Raw genomic sequence first — 16,807 nt, 5'->3', positions numbered from 1 at the left:
TGTTTAACGTGTCTTTTTTACTTGTGTAAATCCGCCCCCATTCACGGAGACTTAACTGTTTCTCTGAACTCGCTGGGAGATGAAGTGAGTGCTCTGGTGCAGCTCAAACAGACTTGGCGTCAGACAATAGACCAGGGTCTTCTATTGCACTTAGCTGAAGCTGCTGAATAGACTCTGAATAGACCTGCAGTGGTGTGGCCATGCAGCTGCTGGACAATAGCCTGCTCAGCAGAAAGGCAGCCGGTGACCTCGAGGTCTGCTCCGGCTCTGTCCACTCTGATCCCTGAACCCTCAGCAGACAGTCAGCACCACAGCAGAGACCCTGCAGTAAACGGAGCAAATCAACCGCAATCACAGTTTGGAGCTGTAAACATATGCAGTACAGCCTCAAGTCATTCGCAATTAAGGAACAGGGTATGCTCTTTTTTTGTGGAGAGTGAGATGAGATCAATACCCCTCTCATATCTGTCGCTACTCTTAATATGCAGCCTTGTTAGCTAAGCTTAGCACAAATACTGGAAGCACAGGGGAAGCAGTTAGCATGGGTTAGTCCAAATATTTAAAAAGGGTTTAAATGTTACTACTTAACACATGATATCTTTCTTGTTTAATCCACACACAAACAGAAAGGCAATAGTGAAAAGTTGTGGTTTGATGGGAAGTTACATACTGGAACTGGAATTTCTTGGCCAGATGCACTGACTTCCTGATGACACTGTGAAGTTGTCAGACATCCAAAAGGTCAAACTATTCTTTTACTTTTGACTCTGACTGCATGTTTTTTTTTTTTTATTTTAAATTCATACATATAAGGGCAGCATGGTGGTGCAGGGGGTAGCACTGTCGCCTCACAGCGAGAAGGTTCTGGGTTCGAACCCCGGGCCTGGGGCCTTTTTGTGTGGAGTTTGAATGTTCTCTCCGGGAACTCCGGCTTCCTCCAACTGTCCAAAAACATGCACATTAGGTTAATTAGTGACTCTAAAAGTGCCCATAGGTGTGAATGTGAGTATGAGTTGTTTGTCTCTATATGTCAGCCCTGTGATGGACTGGGAGCCTGTCCAGGATGTACCCCGTCCTCACCCAATGTGAGCTGGGATTGGCTCCAGTGCCCCCGTGACCCTATAAGGATAAGCGGTATGGATGGATGGATGGATGGATGGATGCACACATAATCAGTGTGACTCTGCTACATGTGCTAATGTCTTGTCCAGTTCTCCTGGCGACACTGAAATCAGTGATGTTGAGGTGCTTATTTTGCATTTGGCAGTGCACTCAGAAAATTTTAAGATGTGAGTTCTTAGTAAAAACATGCAAACTGAAATCACACAAACACTTTTACTGACCCGCTCATCTTTCTTTTTTCAAGCAGACTAGTGACAGATAAGTGTTTCACACACTTAAAACTATGTAGCTGCACCTAAAATGGATAATGGCTTTTAGGTTTTTGTCTAACTGGGTGGGGATTTATTTTAAGATATGTGGATCCCATTTGGAAATGAATTCACTCCGTTTGGCTTCAGGAATCCATCAGACTGAGGGAATCACTCTTTCTGTTTGAGCAGGAATAGGAAGCATTTTATTCTGCTTTAATAATAGCAACTCTTTTAGCCTCAGACATACTCTCATTTCCTAAAATAAACACCATCGCCACTCTTACACTCAAAATCAAACACAACTTCACACAAATTCCACTATCAGGAATAAAAGCATCCACAGACACACAAAGCGACGCAGCGTTTGATCACAAGCGAACTCCCCTCCTCCCCATTTGTGTTTATTCTGGGGATTATTCTGACCTAATCTCTTTAGAGCATAATTCAGATTAGATTTTGTGTTATTATTATTGCTATGTCCATTCCCTACTGTCCTGCTGGGATTTCCTGACTGCCGTAGTGCTCCTGTGTTTGGAAAATTGATTAAAACTGCTGACCACTGCCCTAGATAGCATGGGCTCCAGAAAAAGTGGATAAAAAAAATAAAAGCGAACACAAATGATACACTGCTGCATTTTCTAAAAAAACATGTATTCTCAAACAGAACTGTGGGAGTACATGCTGAGCACAGAGGCAACCAAATGTAGAAATCCCCCCTTTGATTCAATTATCCTGCATCGATCTACAGTGAAGCAGCAGGGATAATCTTATTCATAAATGTTTAACAGTACACTAAAACACAACTTTTGCCTTGACCAACCAGTTACTGGGAGTTTGCTTTGAACTTCAAATAACCATAACGAGAGCAAGAAAAAAACAGCAAGAAAAAAAAAAACAAACCCTAAATCCTCTTCTAATTACCTGAAGCAAACGTCTGTATGTGTGCAGTTAAAGATGGAGCTCCATCTGTATTTGAGCTTCCCAAAAGTCGCTCAACAATTTGATATTCAGACGTCATGTTGCATTTTCAAGATAATGTTGCCATCTGCCTTTTATCTGTCTCTAAGCTCGGGAATCTGAACAAGCGAAGCCTTGAATAAATTACAGTATATTTGCAAAAATCACAGTGAGTGCAGAAAATAAAAATACATTCCCTGTCCTTCATTAGCACTGAAGGTCCAAACTTTTGTCTCTATTTTCTTGCCAAAAATACCTTCGTAAAAATCGTGCAAGAGTAAGAGTTTGCTGCAATAATTGAGCCAAATGACAGTGAATCACTGCATAAAAGTACTCCTTTGTATATGTATGCTTCCTTCTTCCATGATTTTTTTTCAGCTTCATTAGACAAAAATCCATTTAAGTAACTTTTGCACAAAAAAGAAAAAACGGTGAATACATTTCTGCAACAGTAAGTACCAACATTCACCTTTCACAGACACATACACTAGTTCCCTCAGGCCCAGAAATACGCAACCTGCACTTTCGTCTTTCCATTGCTCCCCTTTGCTTACTTGTTTTTCTCAATTAAGATGAATTATAGAATTGCATTGGGGAGCAGGGACAAGGAGCGGTTAGCCCAGAGGCACTCAGTCAATGAGTTGGAGAGAGAGAAACAGAGTGCTGTGGATATTTTGGTCTGTGCGCCTCACACCCCTCAGATTCCTAATGGACCACACGATATGCAGCGTTCGCCAAACATATGAGAGCCCGTGCATGTGCGTAAGCAGGAGAGAGAGAGGGCGGGAGGAAGAGGAGGTGAAGCTCGGGTTTATTGCTCATATGTGGAGATGGAGGAGATGAAGGAAGTGAGGCTGGGGGGGCGCGGGGCTGTGTTTGTGCTGGCTGTTGGGGACTAGCAGAAAGACTGGACTGCAGTGTATATTTCATTAGTCTTTTCTCCTTCAGAGGCCCAGGTGTGTGTCACAGCTCCTTCTGTTGGCAGCCGAGCACCAGATGATTAGATGAGCTGCACCTCAGTAAATGGATACTATTGATCTCCACACCTTGTTATATGGAACACCTCAGAACATGATGAGTCTAAGACAAGACGGCATGATGAATCTCACGCTGTCCAAAATTGCCTCTTCTGCTCAGCTAACTTTCTCTCTTTTTCATCTTCACCCTCCTTAAGTACACAGGTAGCTTCACTTCATCCCGTCCACGTTGCTTCCCCGTGTCTTTCTATCCCTCTTTCCTTCTTTTTTTTAATTTGCCCCACTGATTGCTTTCAGTGTCTCACCAGCCATTAAAATGATTGCAGACTGTGTAATGTATATTAATGTAATGTGCTTGTACTTTTAGAGTAGTTTTGCTGTCCATGCTATAATTTTTCATGGGGAGAAAACACAGTAGGGAGCCCCTGTGTCAGGCAATTAAATTGAGATTGTAACGTGTTGTTTTCCCACATACTATATGTATGCAGAGTAGTCATGCTGGCTGTGGCTCAGAGCGGGGACCAACTAAGGGGAGGCTATCACAGATAGAGATGACAGGTCAAGGGTCACAGAAAGGTGAGGCCAAAGCACAGGCATGTGCATGAAGCCCTGATTTTTGGTTTTTTATCAGTTGTTATGCAGCAGAACCATGACGGTATTATAATATTGAGCAATGAAGCCTGGGATGTAGAATTATCAGAGGGCTGTGACCTCTGACCTACAGATTTGCCGTGAATAAATTGCAGTGTTGCAGTGTTGTATGTTATGAGGGCACCAGTGTGAGCTATAAGAGAAGCCTCAACATGAATCCTGAATGTTATGAACTAGCTGCAGTGTGCTGCCGACTTGATAGTCTCTCATAAATTTCACTTAATGCATATTTACACAGAAGCTGCACGCACACAGCGTCTCATTTCATTTACATCAATCATTTGCTGTTTGCTTTTTGGTGTGTAACTAGCGTGTTAACTATTCAAACAGGCCCAGTCTTATTATTGCGCATATGATGTAACTCACAATACTAACAGAATAGCATTGTATATCTCGCATGGGTTCTGTAATCTCAACTACAAACACCTGAATGTTCTCCAGCCGCACATCCTCAACACTCTCTTGCACACAGCAAAAGCTGGTTCTTTGTTGTTGGGGAAAATAGAAGTTGTGAAGTCAGCCATGCTGAATAGATTGTAAATTGTGGGAAAGATATAAACACCTTTATGTTTGCAGTGTGCCATTGTGCCTCACAAATGACCCAACTGACCGCAGCCATATGAGGGTCAAGCAGTTCTATTCTTAAGCTTTCCAGCACAGTATGACCATTCAAGAGCTGCACTGTTGTTGCTCTATGGACCATCAGTATTAGGGATTTTCTATCCCGAGACATCTGGCGAGAGAAAATAGAAAGTTTAGAATCGGTACTGTCACAGCACCTGCATACTCTATACTGAGGCCTGTAAAACACTTTATCTGTTTAAAACTCCTATAATCAATATTTTTGTATTGATAGAGGATCGGATGACTATTTGTTAAGTCAAAGGGGTCACTCGTGCAGTCTCCTTTAACTCTACAGAGCATAAAAACGTCTTTAAACTTTGTGCTTTGGTTTTCTGGCCCACAACTTCAATTCTCTGGTTCGGTGTCAATGCTTTCACCGGTGTCGTTTTCAGCTGTAGGAGTAAGCTGCTTTCATCAAGTACCCACTGTGTGCTACATGCTCAGCACCAAACGCCAGGAAGATGTTAGCCACTAGCTAGCGAACATAGTGGAACATTTAGCAGCTAAGAGCCATCAGTCTTCCCTCAGGAGTTGGTGGAAACCAAAGAAGAGCTAAAAGGAGAGTTATTATTGGATTATTATTATTATTATTGCAAGAGACATAACTACAAATGAACGCTGCTCTGCTTCCGCTGGATGTGTCAATAAAAAACTGTTTTCTAACTGTTAGCTATATCATCTTAAAAGGTAATAATAGTGGTATGTGAGTCTTGTGTTTACAACTTGTTAGTAGTAGCCAAAGTGGCCAAAAATAATCAGTTTAATCTATTTATGTACACTGCTGTTCACTGTCAGGAAGTGGTTTGTCTATTGTCTCTGTCAGTTTTGAAATGGATAGGAGCATAAGCGCTGGTACTGTAAAGCTCTTTTAGATTTAAGTGTCCACCACATACCACAAATTTAACATTAATGTTATGTGGAGCTGAACAGAGCGTTTGCTAGAGTTCGCTGGAGCTCATGTCTTACCTGTGTTTTCATTTTATTGTATTGTGAGTCTTTGATGCAGCATCTTTGGGTGGCGTCAGTGCTCTGAGCTCAGAATTCCCAAAGCGATTATACAAAATTAATCTATGTGAAGCAGAATAATCCAGACTACTAAAGGGGAGATGGGCCTCTGTAGTGTGTGTGTGTAAGAATGTGTGCGTTTGTGTGGTTTTAAACCCCCTATATATCATCTATAAACATTCCATACATAGACCCATAAATCCCACAGAATAGAATATAATCAGATCATGTAGTCTCCCATATGCTGCGAGTGTGCTCTTGTTAATGCTGTTTGTGTGTGGATCCAGCCTACACACAAATAGTTCCAGTCCCTACCTGTCACACTCTGTTATCCATCATAGCCGTGGATTAAGCAGCTGACTTGCTTCCACCTTGTCAGATTTCAGACAAAGCAGCTTCAATAGTTATATTCTTGATGCGTACCATTTTTTTGTTACTTTCACCCACTTCTTTCTTTCCAGGTCTCTGCGTGCGAGTTCATTTATCTGCTCTCAAAGCAGAGCTCTTTCTTCGGCTTTTTCATCCTTAAGTAATCAATACTGGTCCTATGAATCCAGGTCATCTTGGCTCCTGTGGCTTCTCTGTCTCTCGCTCCGTCTTTATTAATCTCTGTCTCTCTCACTCCCTCTTTTCCTCTCTCTCTTGTACGCTCTCTCCATCTTTGTCTTGTCCCTCTCTATTCCTGTCTCTTTTTTCCTCTTCCGTCCTCACGTTCTGTCTTCTTCCTCCCACTCTCCCCCTCCTGAAAAATTACTTTGCCCATCTGGACGGAGCCCTGCGCGGCCGTTACACTATTAGTCCTCGTTTGGCAGTGATTAAAAATAGATCGGAGTAGCGAGTCAGAATTAGTCAAGACTTTTCTTCCTCTCCAGCCCTCTTTTGTCTCCACTCCTCGTACAATGAACTCTATTGGCTACTGTTAAAAATGGATCTCAGATTGAAAGTGAAAAGTTAGCAAGAAAGTCTGTGTCTGTGTGTGTCTGTGTGTGTGTGTGTGTGTGTGTGTGTGTGTGTGTGTGTGTGTGTGTGTGTGTGTGTGTGTGTGTGTGAGCAGCTGTGTGTGTGTGAGCAGCTGTGTGTGTTTGTCAGTGAGTATGTGTACCGCCTGCGGACCTCTTCGCTGGGTGCTGTCTCACGTCGAGCGGTGTGTGAGAGGCTTGTCGAGGTAAAGCTCCTGTCAGCGCCTGGCCAGAGGGAGTGTACTGATGAAAGGCCTCTTCATCATCCTAATGGGATACACAAACCTCTTAACCAGCACTGCTGCCATGGCTTCAGCTGGGTGAAGCTGAACAGAGAGATAGAGAGAGAAAGAGAGAGAGAGAGCAAGAGGGGAAGAGGGAGCACTGAGTAACTAGCTGGGCCACACACATACACACACACACACACACACACACACACACACACACACACACACACTAAGGACCACACTGAAAACATACACAAGTGCACCGGTCATAAAAATAAAAATGTACAGTGTAAACAAAACAATGCTGTTGGGAGTCAGAGCAGAGGAGGAGTCGTGACTCTGTGCGGCCTCTGGTTTGTGAGAGGTTCAGTGGGCCATGGCCATTAGGATCCGGGACAGAGAATTAATGCCCTTCTGTCCACTGGAACCACAGCCATGCCCCCCCCCCCCCTCCACTGGCATAGATCCAGGGTGATGGGACAAGGACCAGAAAAATGTCAGATTATACTTTTGATCATGTCAATCCATTTTATTTCTTTCCACACATGAATTTAACGTGCAAGGAAAACCAAATAGCAAATAACAGAATTACCACCTGCTGTTGTATTCCTCTGCCAACCAACCAGGTTGCTGGAAATATGATCACAATCTCCCCTTCCTGAGTTACAGCATTGAATAATGGCCATGGTGTTTTTGCAGAACATTATGATGTCACAGAGATGTTGACCTTTTACTGTTTGGATATAAAATGCCATCACTCCATCACTGTATCCTTTTAGACATTTGTAATAAATTGTCTCATAATTAATGTATGAATTCTTGAGTTATGATGAGTGTTTTGTGAGGTCACAGTGACCTTGACCTTTGACCTTTGACCACCAAATTCTAATTGGTTCATCCTTAAATCCAAGTTTGCACCAAATTTGAAGAAGTTGAGTTCACACACTCATGAGGATGAGGTATATTAACCACTAAACACTTACTATCAATAAATGATCCATTAATTTTGTTAATGACCAAATACATGTAAAACTAGACATTCTCCTTTTACCTGATGAACATCGGCATGTTAGCATTGTCATTGTGAGCGTGTTGCTGATGTTAGCATTTAGCTCAAAGCACTGCTGTGCTTCAGTGTAGCCTCACACAGCCGGTAGCGCGGCTGTAGACACTTAGGCTTGTTAGATAAATGATAATGTGCTGGAACCTGCTCATACATCTTCTGTTTCTACCAGTCGAAAGCCCAAGAGCCCAAAAGCCCAAAAAGCTTCCCCTCAAAATTTCTTCAGTTTTTCAATGTTTTGTATTTTGCTCATGAGAATGAAAAAAAAAACTTTTTGGAGTCTTTTTCTGTGGAGTGGGGTTTGTAGGATCTGGAGACTTTGCTGCGTGATGCAGTTTGACCTCGGCCAGAGGAGGACACAGAGTCCGGGGTGTGGCTCAAAGCGTGAGCTTGCTGCAAGGGGTGACAGACAGAGGAGAGGGGAAGAGAAGAAGAAGAAGAAGAAGAAGAAGAAGACGAAGCCAGTGAGAGATCAGGAAAGAGTCTCTCATCATTATTGTCACAGTGTTGCACACTCTGGCCACTCAGTGTCACCATCAGTCTGTGCTGGCCCTGGGCGTCTGGTTGGTGACACTCTGCCTCTCCTTCCATCCATCTCTCCCTCTTTCAGCTTGTGCACACACACACACAAGCACGCTTTCTCTCCCATTCACAGCCGCCTGTTTTATTTGTCTATGCCAAGGGGATTTCGTCATGCTCTCTTCATCACCGCTCTCCATCACGGCCATTCCTGCCAGTCCAGTCATACTGGTCCTGGCCCGAGGCTCAGGGATGTCCTCATTTCCGCTCCAGCCCAGTCCCCCGTCCTGTCCCTGGGTCAAGGACACGTTCCAGTAGCTGCACTGAAGAGCAGCGAAAAACTTTTGACATCAGACAGGAACCATAGCCTCATGAATGATTGATGCGCAAAATGCTGACTCATCACACTGGGGAGAGAACCGATATTTTGACCTGAAACATAATAAGATTTACATTTGTAGTGTAGAGCAGAGACACACACGGGCTTGTCCAGGTTGCAGATAAGTTAGCAGCGATGCTACCAGTCCCTTTGTGCGATGAAGAGTCTTCAATTCTCAGTGTTTCACAATCTGTTAGCGGCTGAGATTGCCAGATATGGAGAAGCTGGCCTGGCCTCAAGTGATAGTCTGTGAGATGCTTGTGCTTTAGTTATTACTTTTATGTTTTGGTGCTGCACTGCGCTGAGATTACCTGGCAGTCAGTGTGGTATGTTTTTCCCTTCGTATCTTGAACTGCACATTTCCATCTGAAGTTTGACTTCCTCTGGGTTTACATTTTTTCCTTTCCTTTCCTTTTTTTTTCTTTCCCTTGGTTTGGAAAAACAAAAAGTGCCGTGATAACTTTTTCAATATTTTCTTTTTTCTTTTTTCTTGAAAATGTAAGGAATAATGACTTAAGATCAAAATAGGGCAACAAACGTGCAGCGTAGACCCAGATTTGGTTCACTGAAACAAAAGGTCTGGGTGGAAAACTCGTCTTTCTCCTTTTCTCCTTTGGCCTGATTTGAGCGAGCGTGTCTGAGTTGAGGCAGGGAGGGAAATATATTTTGAGAGAATGATGAAGTGAGGTACAAAGGGAGTGAAGGAAAAAAGATCAAAAGGATAAAACAGCCATTTGCGTCTGCACAGCACTTCTTTTGCTTACAAGCCCCCCACATTCTGCAGGGTGAGGAGGTTGAATTGCTCCTCTATCTTCTGCCATCCCATTTGTCCTCCCTGCTATCGCCACATCACCTCACATCATCTATCCCCTCCAACATGGATTTTCTTCCTATTAGTGCCCTAATCGTTTCTGTTCCTTGCCTACCTCTCTCGCTCTGCCATCTGCCTATTTCTATCTTCATCTTTCTCATTTTTATTTTAATATCTTGTTATAATCGGACTTGTTTTTAAAGAGTTCTTGTTAAAAATGTTATCCAAGCCTTCTTGTGCTATCCAGCAATTTGATATCATTGTATATATTTAATTTTTAATCGTCAAGTAAGTTTTGCCAATGTCTTTGCTTGTAGCCTGTTTACATTGACGGGTACATTTTACAAATTTTCCAAAGCTCACAAACCATATCTCCCTCTCACACACACACACACACACACACACACACACACACACACACATACACATACAGAGGCTAGCCCACAGCATGTTGCTTGTTGTGCACCGCATATCTAGGGATTTCTCTGATGCAAGGGGACGCAATGAAGGAACAGAGTGACGCCAACCCCGCTGTGTTTGTGTGTGGTGTGATCATGCATCTGTGCATGTACATGAGTTTTTTTTTTTTGTTTTTTTTTCATCTCACTTTGTTTTTCAATGTGTTGTCACCTCTGTCACAATCACTCGGTAACTAGTTATTTGTGAGTGGAGATGTCTGCATCATTGTGTCATGTGGTGTACACATTCATGACAGCAAGGTCTGCTCGTGTCTTTGTATATACCGTCTCACCCTCTGTTTGTGTGTTTGTGTGTGTATGTGTGTGAGGATTCATGTGCATGGCCCGTCGATCCGCTGTCAATCCGGCTCATCTCCTCATCTGTTCATTAGCATGACAGAGGAGCTCTTCTGCCAAAGCAGTTAGTCACAAGAATCAGCCCCTGTCACAACACATTACAGCAGCAGGCATCTCTAATAGCACTGGCAATCGTGGCAACCATAGCCAATGCCCACAGTATGCACACACACACACACTCACACTCACACACACACACACACTCACACACACACACACACACACACACACACACACACACACACACACGCACTCACTCACTCACACCAATCAAGAGTTGCACTTGATCTGCACCCAGGGAGTGTTTCTGAGTCTCTCTCCATCTCTTCCTCCCTTGCTCTTTCCGTCCACACATCCTCCCTCCTTCCCTCCCTCCCCTCCAGCAAGGCTACCCACTTACAGCAAAGCTCCCAGCCTCACCCCCTCTCTCCCTCCACCACCACCTTACATTAGCTAGGTTACCTGTGCTTACTTTCGTGTCCTTCCCCTGAAGTTCTCCCCCCGACTAGCTCTATTTCTGTCTCCCTTCCTCCTGCTCTCTGTCTTCAAAATGCTCGAAGAGAAGGAGACGTTTCATTTTTAATCCAGCCGCCCCGTGATGTTTTAGTTTTCTCTCTCCAGCTCACCCCCCCATTCCCCATCAGTCTCCTCTCTCTTCATTATCACCTGCTCAGGGTGTCTGATGTGATTTGTAAAGGAAGTTTGATCGGGTCGTCTTCCTATCTCAAGGGAGCTGAGTTGTCATATCAAATAATAAAAAACACATATGTTGTGACGCCTTTTGCCGACTATTCTCATGATCACAGTCCATGCCCCTGATTTAACACACGGACACGTGATGGTGCCCCTTGACAACATCTCAAACATAAACCAAAAACATTGAGGATCTTGAAACTCAGAGAGCTTTTTAATTAACAAACTGTAAATGAGTTCCTCGCTGAATATGTGCTTGAACACAAATGAAAGGGTAGCAGGAACTGAAGGCTGTTGTGCTGGTGCAACAATTGAGGGGTGTTTGGGTGAGGCACATGTAATTTGACTGTCTGTGTGTCTCCAGTCTTACCGGAATCCCCGACTGGGATGGACTTACTGGTTTTGTTGTGGTTTGTGTTTGTGTGAGGTCATGTGCACCACCCCACCCATACTGTGTGTTTATGTCTGTGAGGGAGACAAAAGGTGGGTGAGACAGAGCATGGATTTACCTGTAAGGCAGGAGCTGTCAAGTCTTGTCTTAAAGAGTAGCCATGAGACAAGAGTGACCGGCATTTGACAGCAGCCGCCTCATCTGTACACACAGAAACAGGCCTGGAGTCGGGGCAGCAGCAGTAGTAGAATTAGTTTTCATTAAGAACTGACTAATATGGCCCTTGGTGAGAAGTGCACTATTTATATGCATAATGCAGGATCCTGTCTCCTATTTTCAGAAATGCAAAGAAAAGATGCTGAGTGGTCTCTTAGTGTTTTTTTGTGTGTGTGTGTGTGTGTGTGTGTGTATAGGTGTATATGTTTGTGTGTATGTGCATGAGTGAGTAGTAATCAGTTCGAGGAGCAACGAGAGAGGACAGAGGAGTGACCTGGTGAGGGGAAGGAGAGGTGGAGTGTTGCAGGAGTTGGGAGAGAGGTGAATCAGAGGACCGGAATGGTCGTGGTGGTGGTGGTGGGAAGGGGTGTGTGATACGTTGCTTGCTAGCCCCCGCGTAGGCTGAGAGCAGAGACATGAAGTACAAGTGGGATGGAGGGTGGGGGGGGGGGGGGGGAGTAGGTAATTACAGGGGCCCAGAGAGGAGAGGCCTGTAATCAGCCTGCCCTCGGAAAGGAATGCAGCTCATCTTCTCATGTAATTACTGCCATTTAAACGGCCCCAGCTTCCAAACACTCATCCCACTGTACTGCTCACCTATTCACTATATGTACGTGCACACAAAGACACACGCACACTTAGAAACACTTATTTCAACAAGACTTCCAAATGGAAGGCGTGAGGTGGCAAAAGAAAGAGCGATGGAGAGACAGAGACAGACTACAGACAATATGTGTGTGTGGGTCTAGCTGTAGTGTGTGCACCATAGTTAATGGCTGTGTAGACTGCAGGCCTCTAGAGGAGCCGGCTCCATGTGAATACCTACCATGGCAACCAGCCACTCTGGGTAGATTTGCGCAACTCTCATGAAGCAGCTGTACAGTGGTGGAGCAGACAAGCAGTGGCGCCTTACACTCAACACATACAGTTATGTCTACACACACACACACACATACACACACACACACACACACACACACACACACAAAGTCTCATTCTACCATATGAGTTTGACCTCCTCCAAGTAATAGTTGTGACATTGGTCTGTAATTTCGAGAGGATAATAGGGAAACAACATTGTCTCACCCACTCTGTCTCCTCTCCTTCCCTCCCTCCCTCCCTCACTGTTTCCTCACCCCTCTCTCTCCCTCTCTCCACCTCTGATAGTGATTGATAGTGGTGCTTGTGTGCGCCTGTGTTCCCATGCAGTAGGTGGTCGTCAGGGCACACACAAACAGCACAGGGCCACTTTTTGATGGGCCATGATTAATGAGCGCCGTGGGGGGGTGGTGCCCCCTAGCTGTGACAGAGCACACGTTCAGCCACGATGTAGCCCCCCCCCCTCTGTCTATTCAAATGCACCAGTAGCAGCAGTGGGATCACAGCTACAACACAAGCGCAAATCCTCTTAGCGCTCCCACTCTCACAGTCACACTCACCCACACATCCAAAAACACAGTCAAAGAATCTTACTCAGAGTAGGCTGTCCCTTGGATACACAGTGGGTAAATATAATCCATAGTCTGTTACAAACACGCCCGCCCTACCTCTCACATCCACAGTTTGAATAGTGTGGGTCCACGTGAAACAGCCACAAAATTCTCCACTATTCACCCAGTTATCAGTAAAAAAACACTGCTGACTCTCACCCTGTCATTGGGCCTTACTGTCTGGAACCACGTACTTGGATAACATGTTCACATGTGTGTGTGTGTGTGTGTGTGTGTGTGTGTGTGTGTGTGTGTGCGTGTGTGTGTCTTTCCCCCCTGGCATACCCTACAACAGGGCTGATTAAATGTCATTATGACACCAAGGGCTTATGGGAAAAAAAGAGACAGAAGATGAGTCCTTTGAAAAAGGGCAGGTCACACTTCATTTACAATTAGAGGGTTGCAGGGTAACACACCTTGCAGCTAAGAGTGTGGGATAACACTCTATTTACAAGCAGATCTGTAAAACAGGCCTTCTAAGCCTCTGCATTTGTTGTGTGTGCACATGTGTGTGTGTGGATTTGTGTTACCGTGTCCTCAGGCTTGCTTTCTCTCCTCCTGTCGCCCGGACATGCTGGATGGACAAGCAAAGCATTTCTGTCACTCCGCATCTCCATCACCGGCTTGGACTTCTCCCTCTGCCAATCTGTTTTCCAGCCTCCTGTCACCTCCTTCTTTCTCATACACACACACAAAAACACACACACACACACACACATACGCCCGCGCACACACACACACACACAAACTTACACTTTTTCTGTGCCGTTTTTTGCCGTTTCTCTGGCTCACACAGATTCCATCTTTCTTACTCACTCATACAATCAATTATACACTCTTGTTCATATGTTGATGTAACAGAGGAGCCTTCACACTCCATAGAAATAGCCACTCCGCAGGCGTCCTCATTAACATGTTGGAACCAATCAAGGGTGTGATATTTCCACTGCTATCATGAACTTCCAAATCAGTTGCAGCTCACAAGTTCCCGTAACAAACATGATTACATGTATGTGACTCTTGACAGTATTTGGCTAGGATAATAGGGAAAGAGTACAAAAGCAACATGTGTTTGTGCCCTGCTGTGCCTGAAGTCATTGTCGGGAAGTCAACACTTTCACATGTATTTCCAATAAAACAAATGGTCTTGGATGTGTCCACCTAGCCATATGGTCCATATGTGAGAGGAAGATAGCAGCTAGCATAGCTCATAGTATCTTATTTTTGGTGTTATGTAATTAACACATTTTTAAAATAATACAAAAAATACAACGTTGATGTCTATACATAGTGCAGATGTTTTGTGTATTGACGAACTAGCTTCATACAGCAGCATCTGTTGCGCTTACTAGCTAATGACAAGCGGTTAATTATGTAGAGAAATGCAGCAGCTCCACAATAACATACTTTTGAGACGTACAACAGATTCTTCAAGAAAAAGATTAAAAACTGTAACTAACTGTTGATTACAAAAGATAACATATGTTGAGTTTTTTTGTCTTCTTTTGATATAGCTAGCTTAGTTGCATTTCTCTTGTTTTCACTATTTGTGTCAAGCTAGGCTAACATGTCTTGGACTTGTTGCTGTGCTGAAAACACAAAGATGAAACTGATATTGTTTGATATCATTTGGTCTTCTCAGTCTGCAGCTTATGGGTCTTGTTTAAAAAATAAAAGGCCTTGGCAGTTGCTAGTAAGAGTGAATAAAAAAACTTAAAGAGCCACTGGCAGAGAAAGAAGGTAAGTAAGAATCAAGGAGGACCAGAAGAGGAATGTGTGTGCCTGTCTGTATGAGAGATGAAGTCTGTTAGAGAGTCACCATGGTGAGTACAAAGAAACAGGCTGTAGAGCCATGTGGAGCCGCTGCAGGTGCACATCTTGGTGGTAGGATCAAAATATCCAAACAAGAACTTTCAAGGCCGACGTGTCGAAGGCTTTGTGAGAGAGCACACAGAGTCGGATCTGTGTCCCTCTTAGCGGGACATCAAATTCTGCTTCCTGCCTCCTGTTGCCTCACAGCTACCACAAAGAAATGAAAATAATGGTGTTTGTTAGTCACTGGTGAATTAACGACATTCCCTATTAAAAGATGACCAATTTTACCCCCGTCTGGGCTCAAAAGGGTTGCTACTGTAAGTGTCTGCACCAGTGTGTGTGTGTGTGTGTGTGTGTGTGTGTGTGTGTGTGTGTGTGTGTGTGTGTGTGTGTGTGTGTGTGTTCAGTCAGATGGGTGAACTGCATGACTCCTCACACTCCGTCTGCCTTTGTTGATGAGAGAAGTGTCGCTCCAACCTGCATTCATGTCGCCTCATGCCCTGCCTGATGCCAGCACAGGCACACACACACACACACACATACACACACACGCGCGCACTATCCTGCTCACACATTCAATGATTTTCCATCAAACGTCGAAATCGCACGTCTCTGCACTTCATCTTTTCCGTCACTCGCCTGGTTCTTCTCTCTCCTCGTGTAGCGAGTTGTTTTCAGGCTGATGAGGATGAGGTCAGTCTGAATATCAATCACTCAATGTAATTGTCCTTTAAGGAAGGCAAGGAGAGACTGTCTCCCTCCATCCATCTCTGTCTCTTTCGACCTGGCTCTGTGTGTGTGTGCGTGGCGTGCGCAACTCCACCCCGGGGCTTCCTCGCAAGAATGATGATAATGAGGTAAATTGGGTGAGGATGATGGATATATGGTAAGCCAGTCAATGTTGCATAATGGCTGCTGATCACTCTATTTATTGGCCTTGTTTCCTCTACCAGCGGCATTGTCATATTTGACTGTCTGTCCTCACAGCTGTTTGTCCTTAGTGGGCGCAGCAAGCCGGTTGTGCTTCATAGCTCTGGGCCATAGCTCTTTCTCTATGCGTGTATGTTTGCATTTAAGGCTGGATGTCATTTGAAGTCGACTGGAGCTGCACAAAGTGCTTTGAATCTAGCAGGCAGGAGGATTGGAGTCAGGGGAGGGCAAGAAGAAAAGCACTCCCATGTCAGACACCAAACTGGAAAGTGGATGGGAGGAGGTGGGACGCTGGGCTGTTATTTGTTTGTTTTTGACCTCATAGGACGCAGAAAAAAGAAAGAAAGAAAAAAAAAAAAGAGATTCCTGATCTTGCCAAACACAGCTCGTCCCCGTGTCTCTTACAGTGTTTCTCTGTTGTTTGGCTGCTTAAAAGTATTCTTCCTCTTTCTATGCATTATTCTCTCTTGCTCTTTTCTCTCCCACTTCTGAGAGCAGTGTTGGGATAGTGAGGGCACTGGAGGGGACAGTAATGACTAACTCTGTAAAGGTAATGATAAAGTACAGACGCTTTAGACTCTGCTCAGGCTGGAGGCGCTGGGGCTAAGAAAATTACAGTTGTCCGTGTGTGTGTGTGTGTGTTTGTAAAAGAGAAAGAATGAGAGGCAAGAGAAAACAGAGGGTGGAGACAGACAGGTCACCGAAAGAACAACAGAGACAGTTTCAGTCACACTTGAGACAGACAGACATTGCTGTGATTTATGTTCCTCGCCAATTATAGCAGTCCGGTATTATGTGTGTGTGTGTGCGTGTGTGTGTGTGCACTTTGTGTCTACTGCGTCATCTCTCTTGTCTCCAAGTGTCTCTTGACCTGTCTTTGGCCAGCGCTCCTGTCTTCCCATCTTGTCACCT

At 44.4% G+C, this 16,807-nt stretch overlaps 1 protein-coding gene across 1 annotated transcript in view; it reads left to right on the top strand.

Moving 5' to 3' along the window:
* The first annotated feature begins 819 nt into the window (after nt 1-819).
* unc5b (unc-5 netrin receptor B) overlaps nt 820-16,807 on the top strand; it is a 35,572-nt gene continuing 19,584 nt past the window's right edge. Inside the window, exons 1-2 of the mRNA XM_022744003.1 lie at nt 820-861; nt 1,035-1,085. Of these exons, the coding sequence (XP_022599724.1) occupies nt 820-861; nt 1,035-1,085 (93 nt within the window). The remainder of the gene's footprint in view (nt 862-1,034; nt 1,086-16,807) is intronic.

This window comes from Seriola dumerili, unplaced genomic scaffold (assembly GCF_002260705.1).
Source record: "Seriola dumerili isolate Sdu_G_001 unplaced genomic scaffold, Sdu_1.0 BDQW01000073.1, whole genome shotgun sequence".
NCBI classification, from domain to species: domain Eukaryota; kingdom Metazoa; phylum Chordata; class Actinopteri; order Carangiformes; family Carangidae; genus Seriola; species Seriola dumerili.
Note: the sequence above shows the minus strand (reverse complement) of the source record. Positions and strands in the feature narration are given on the sequence as shown.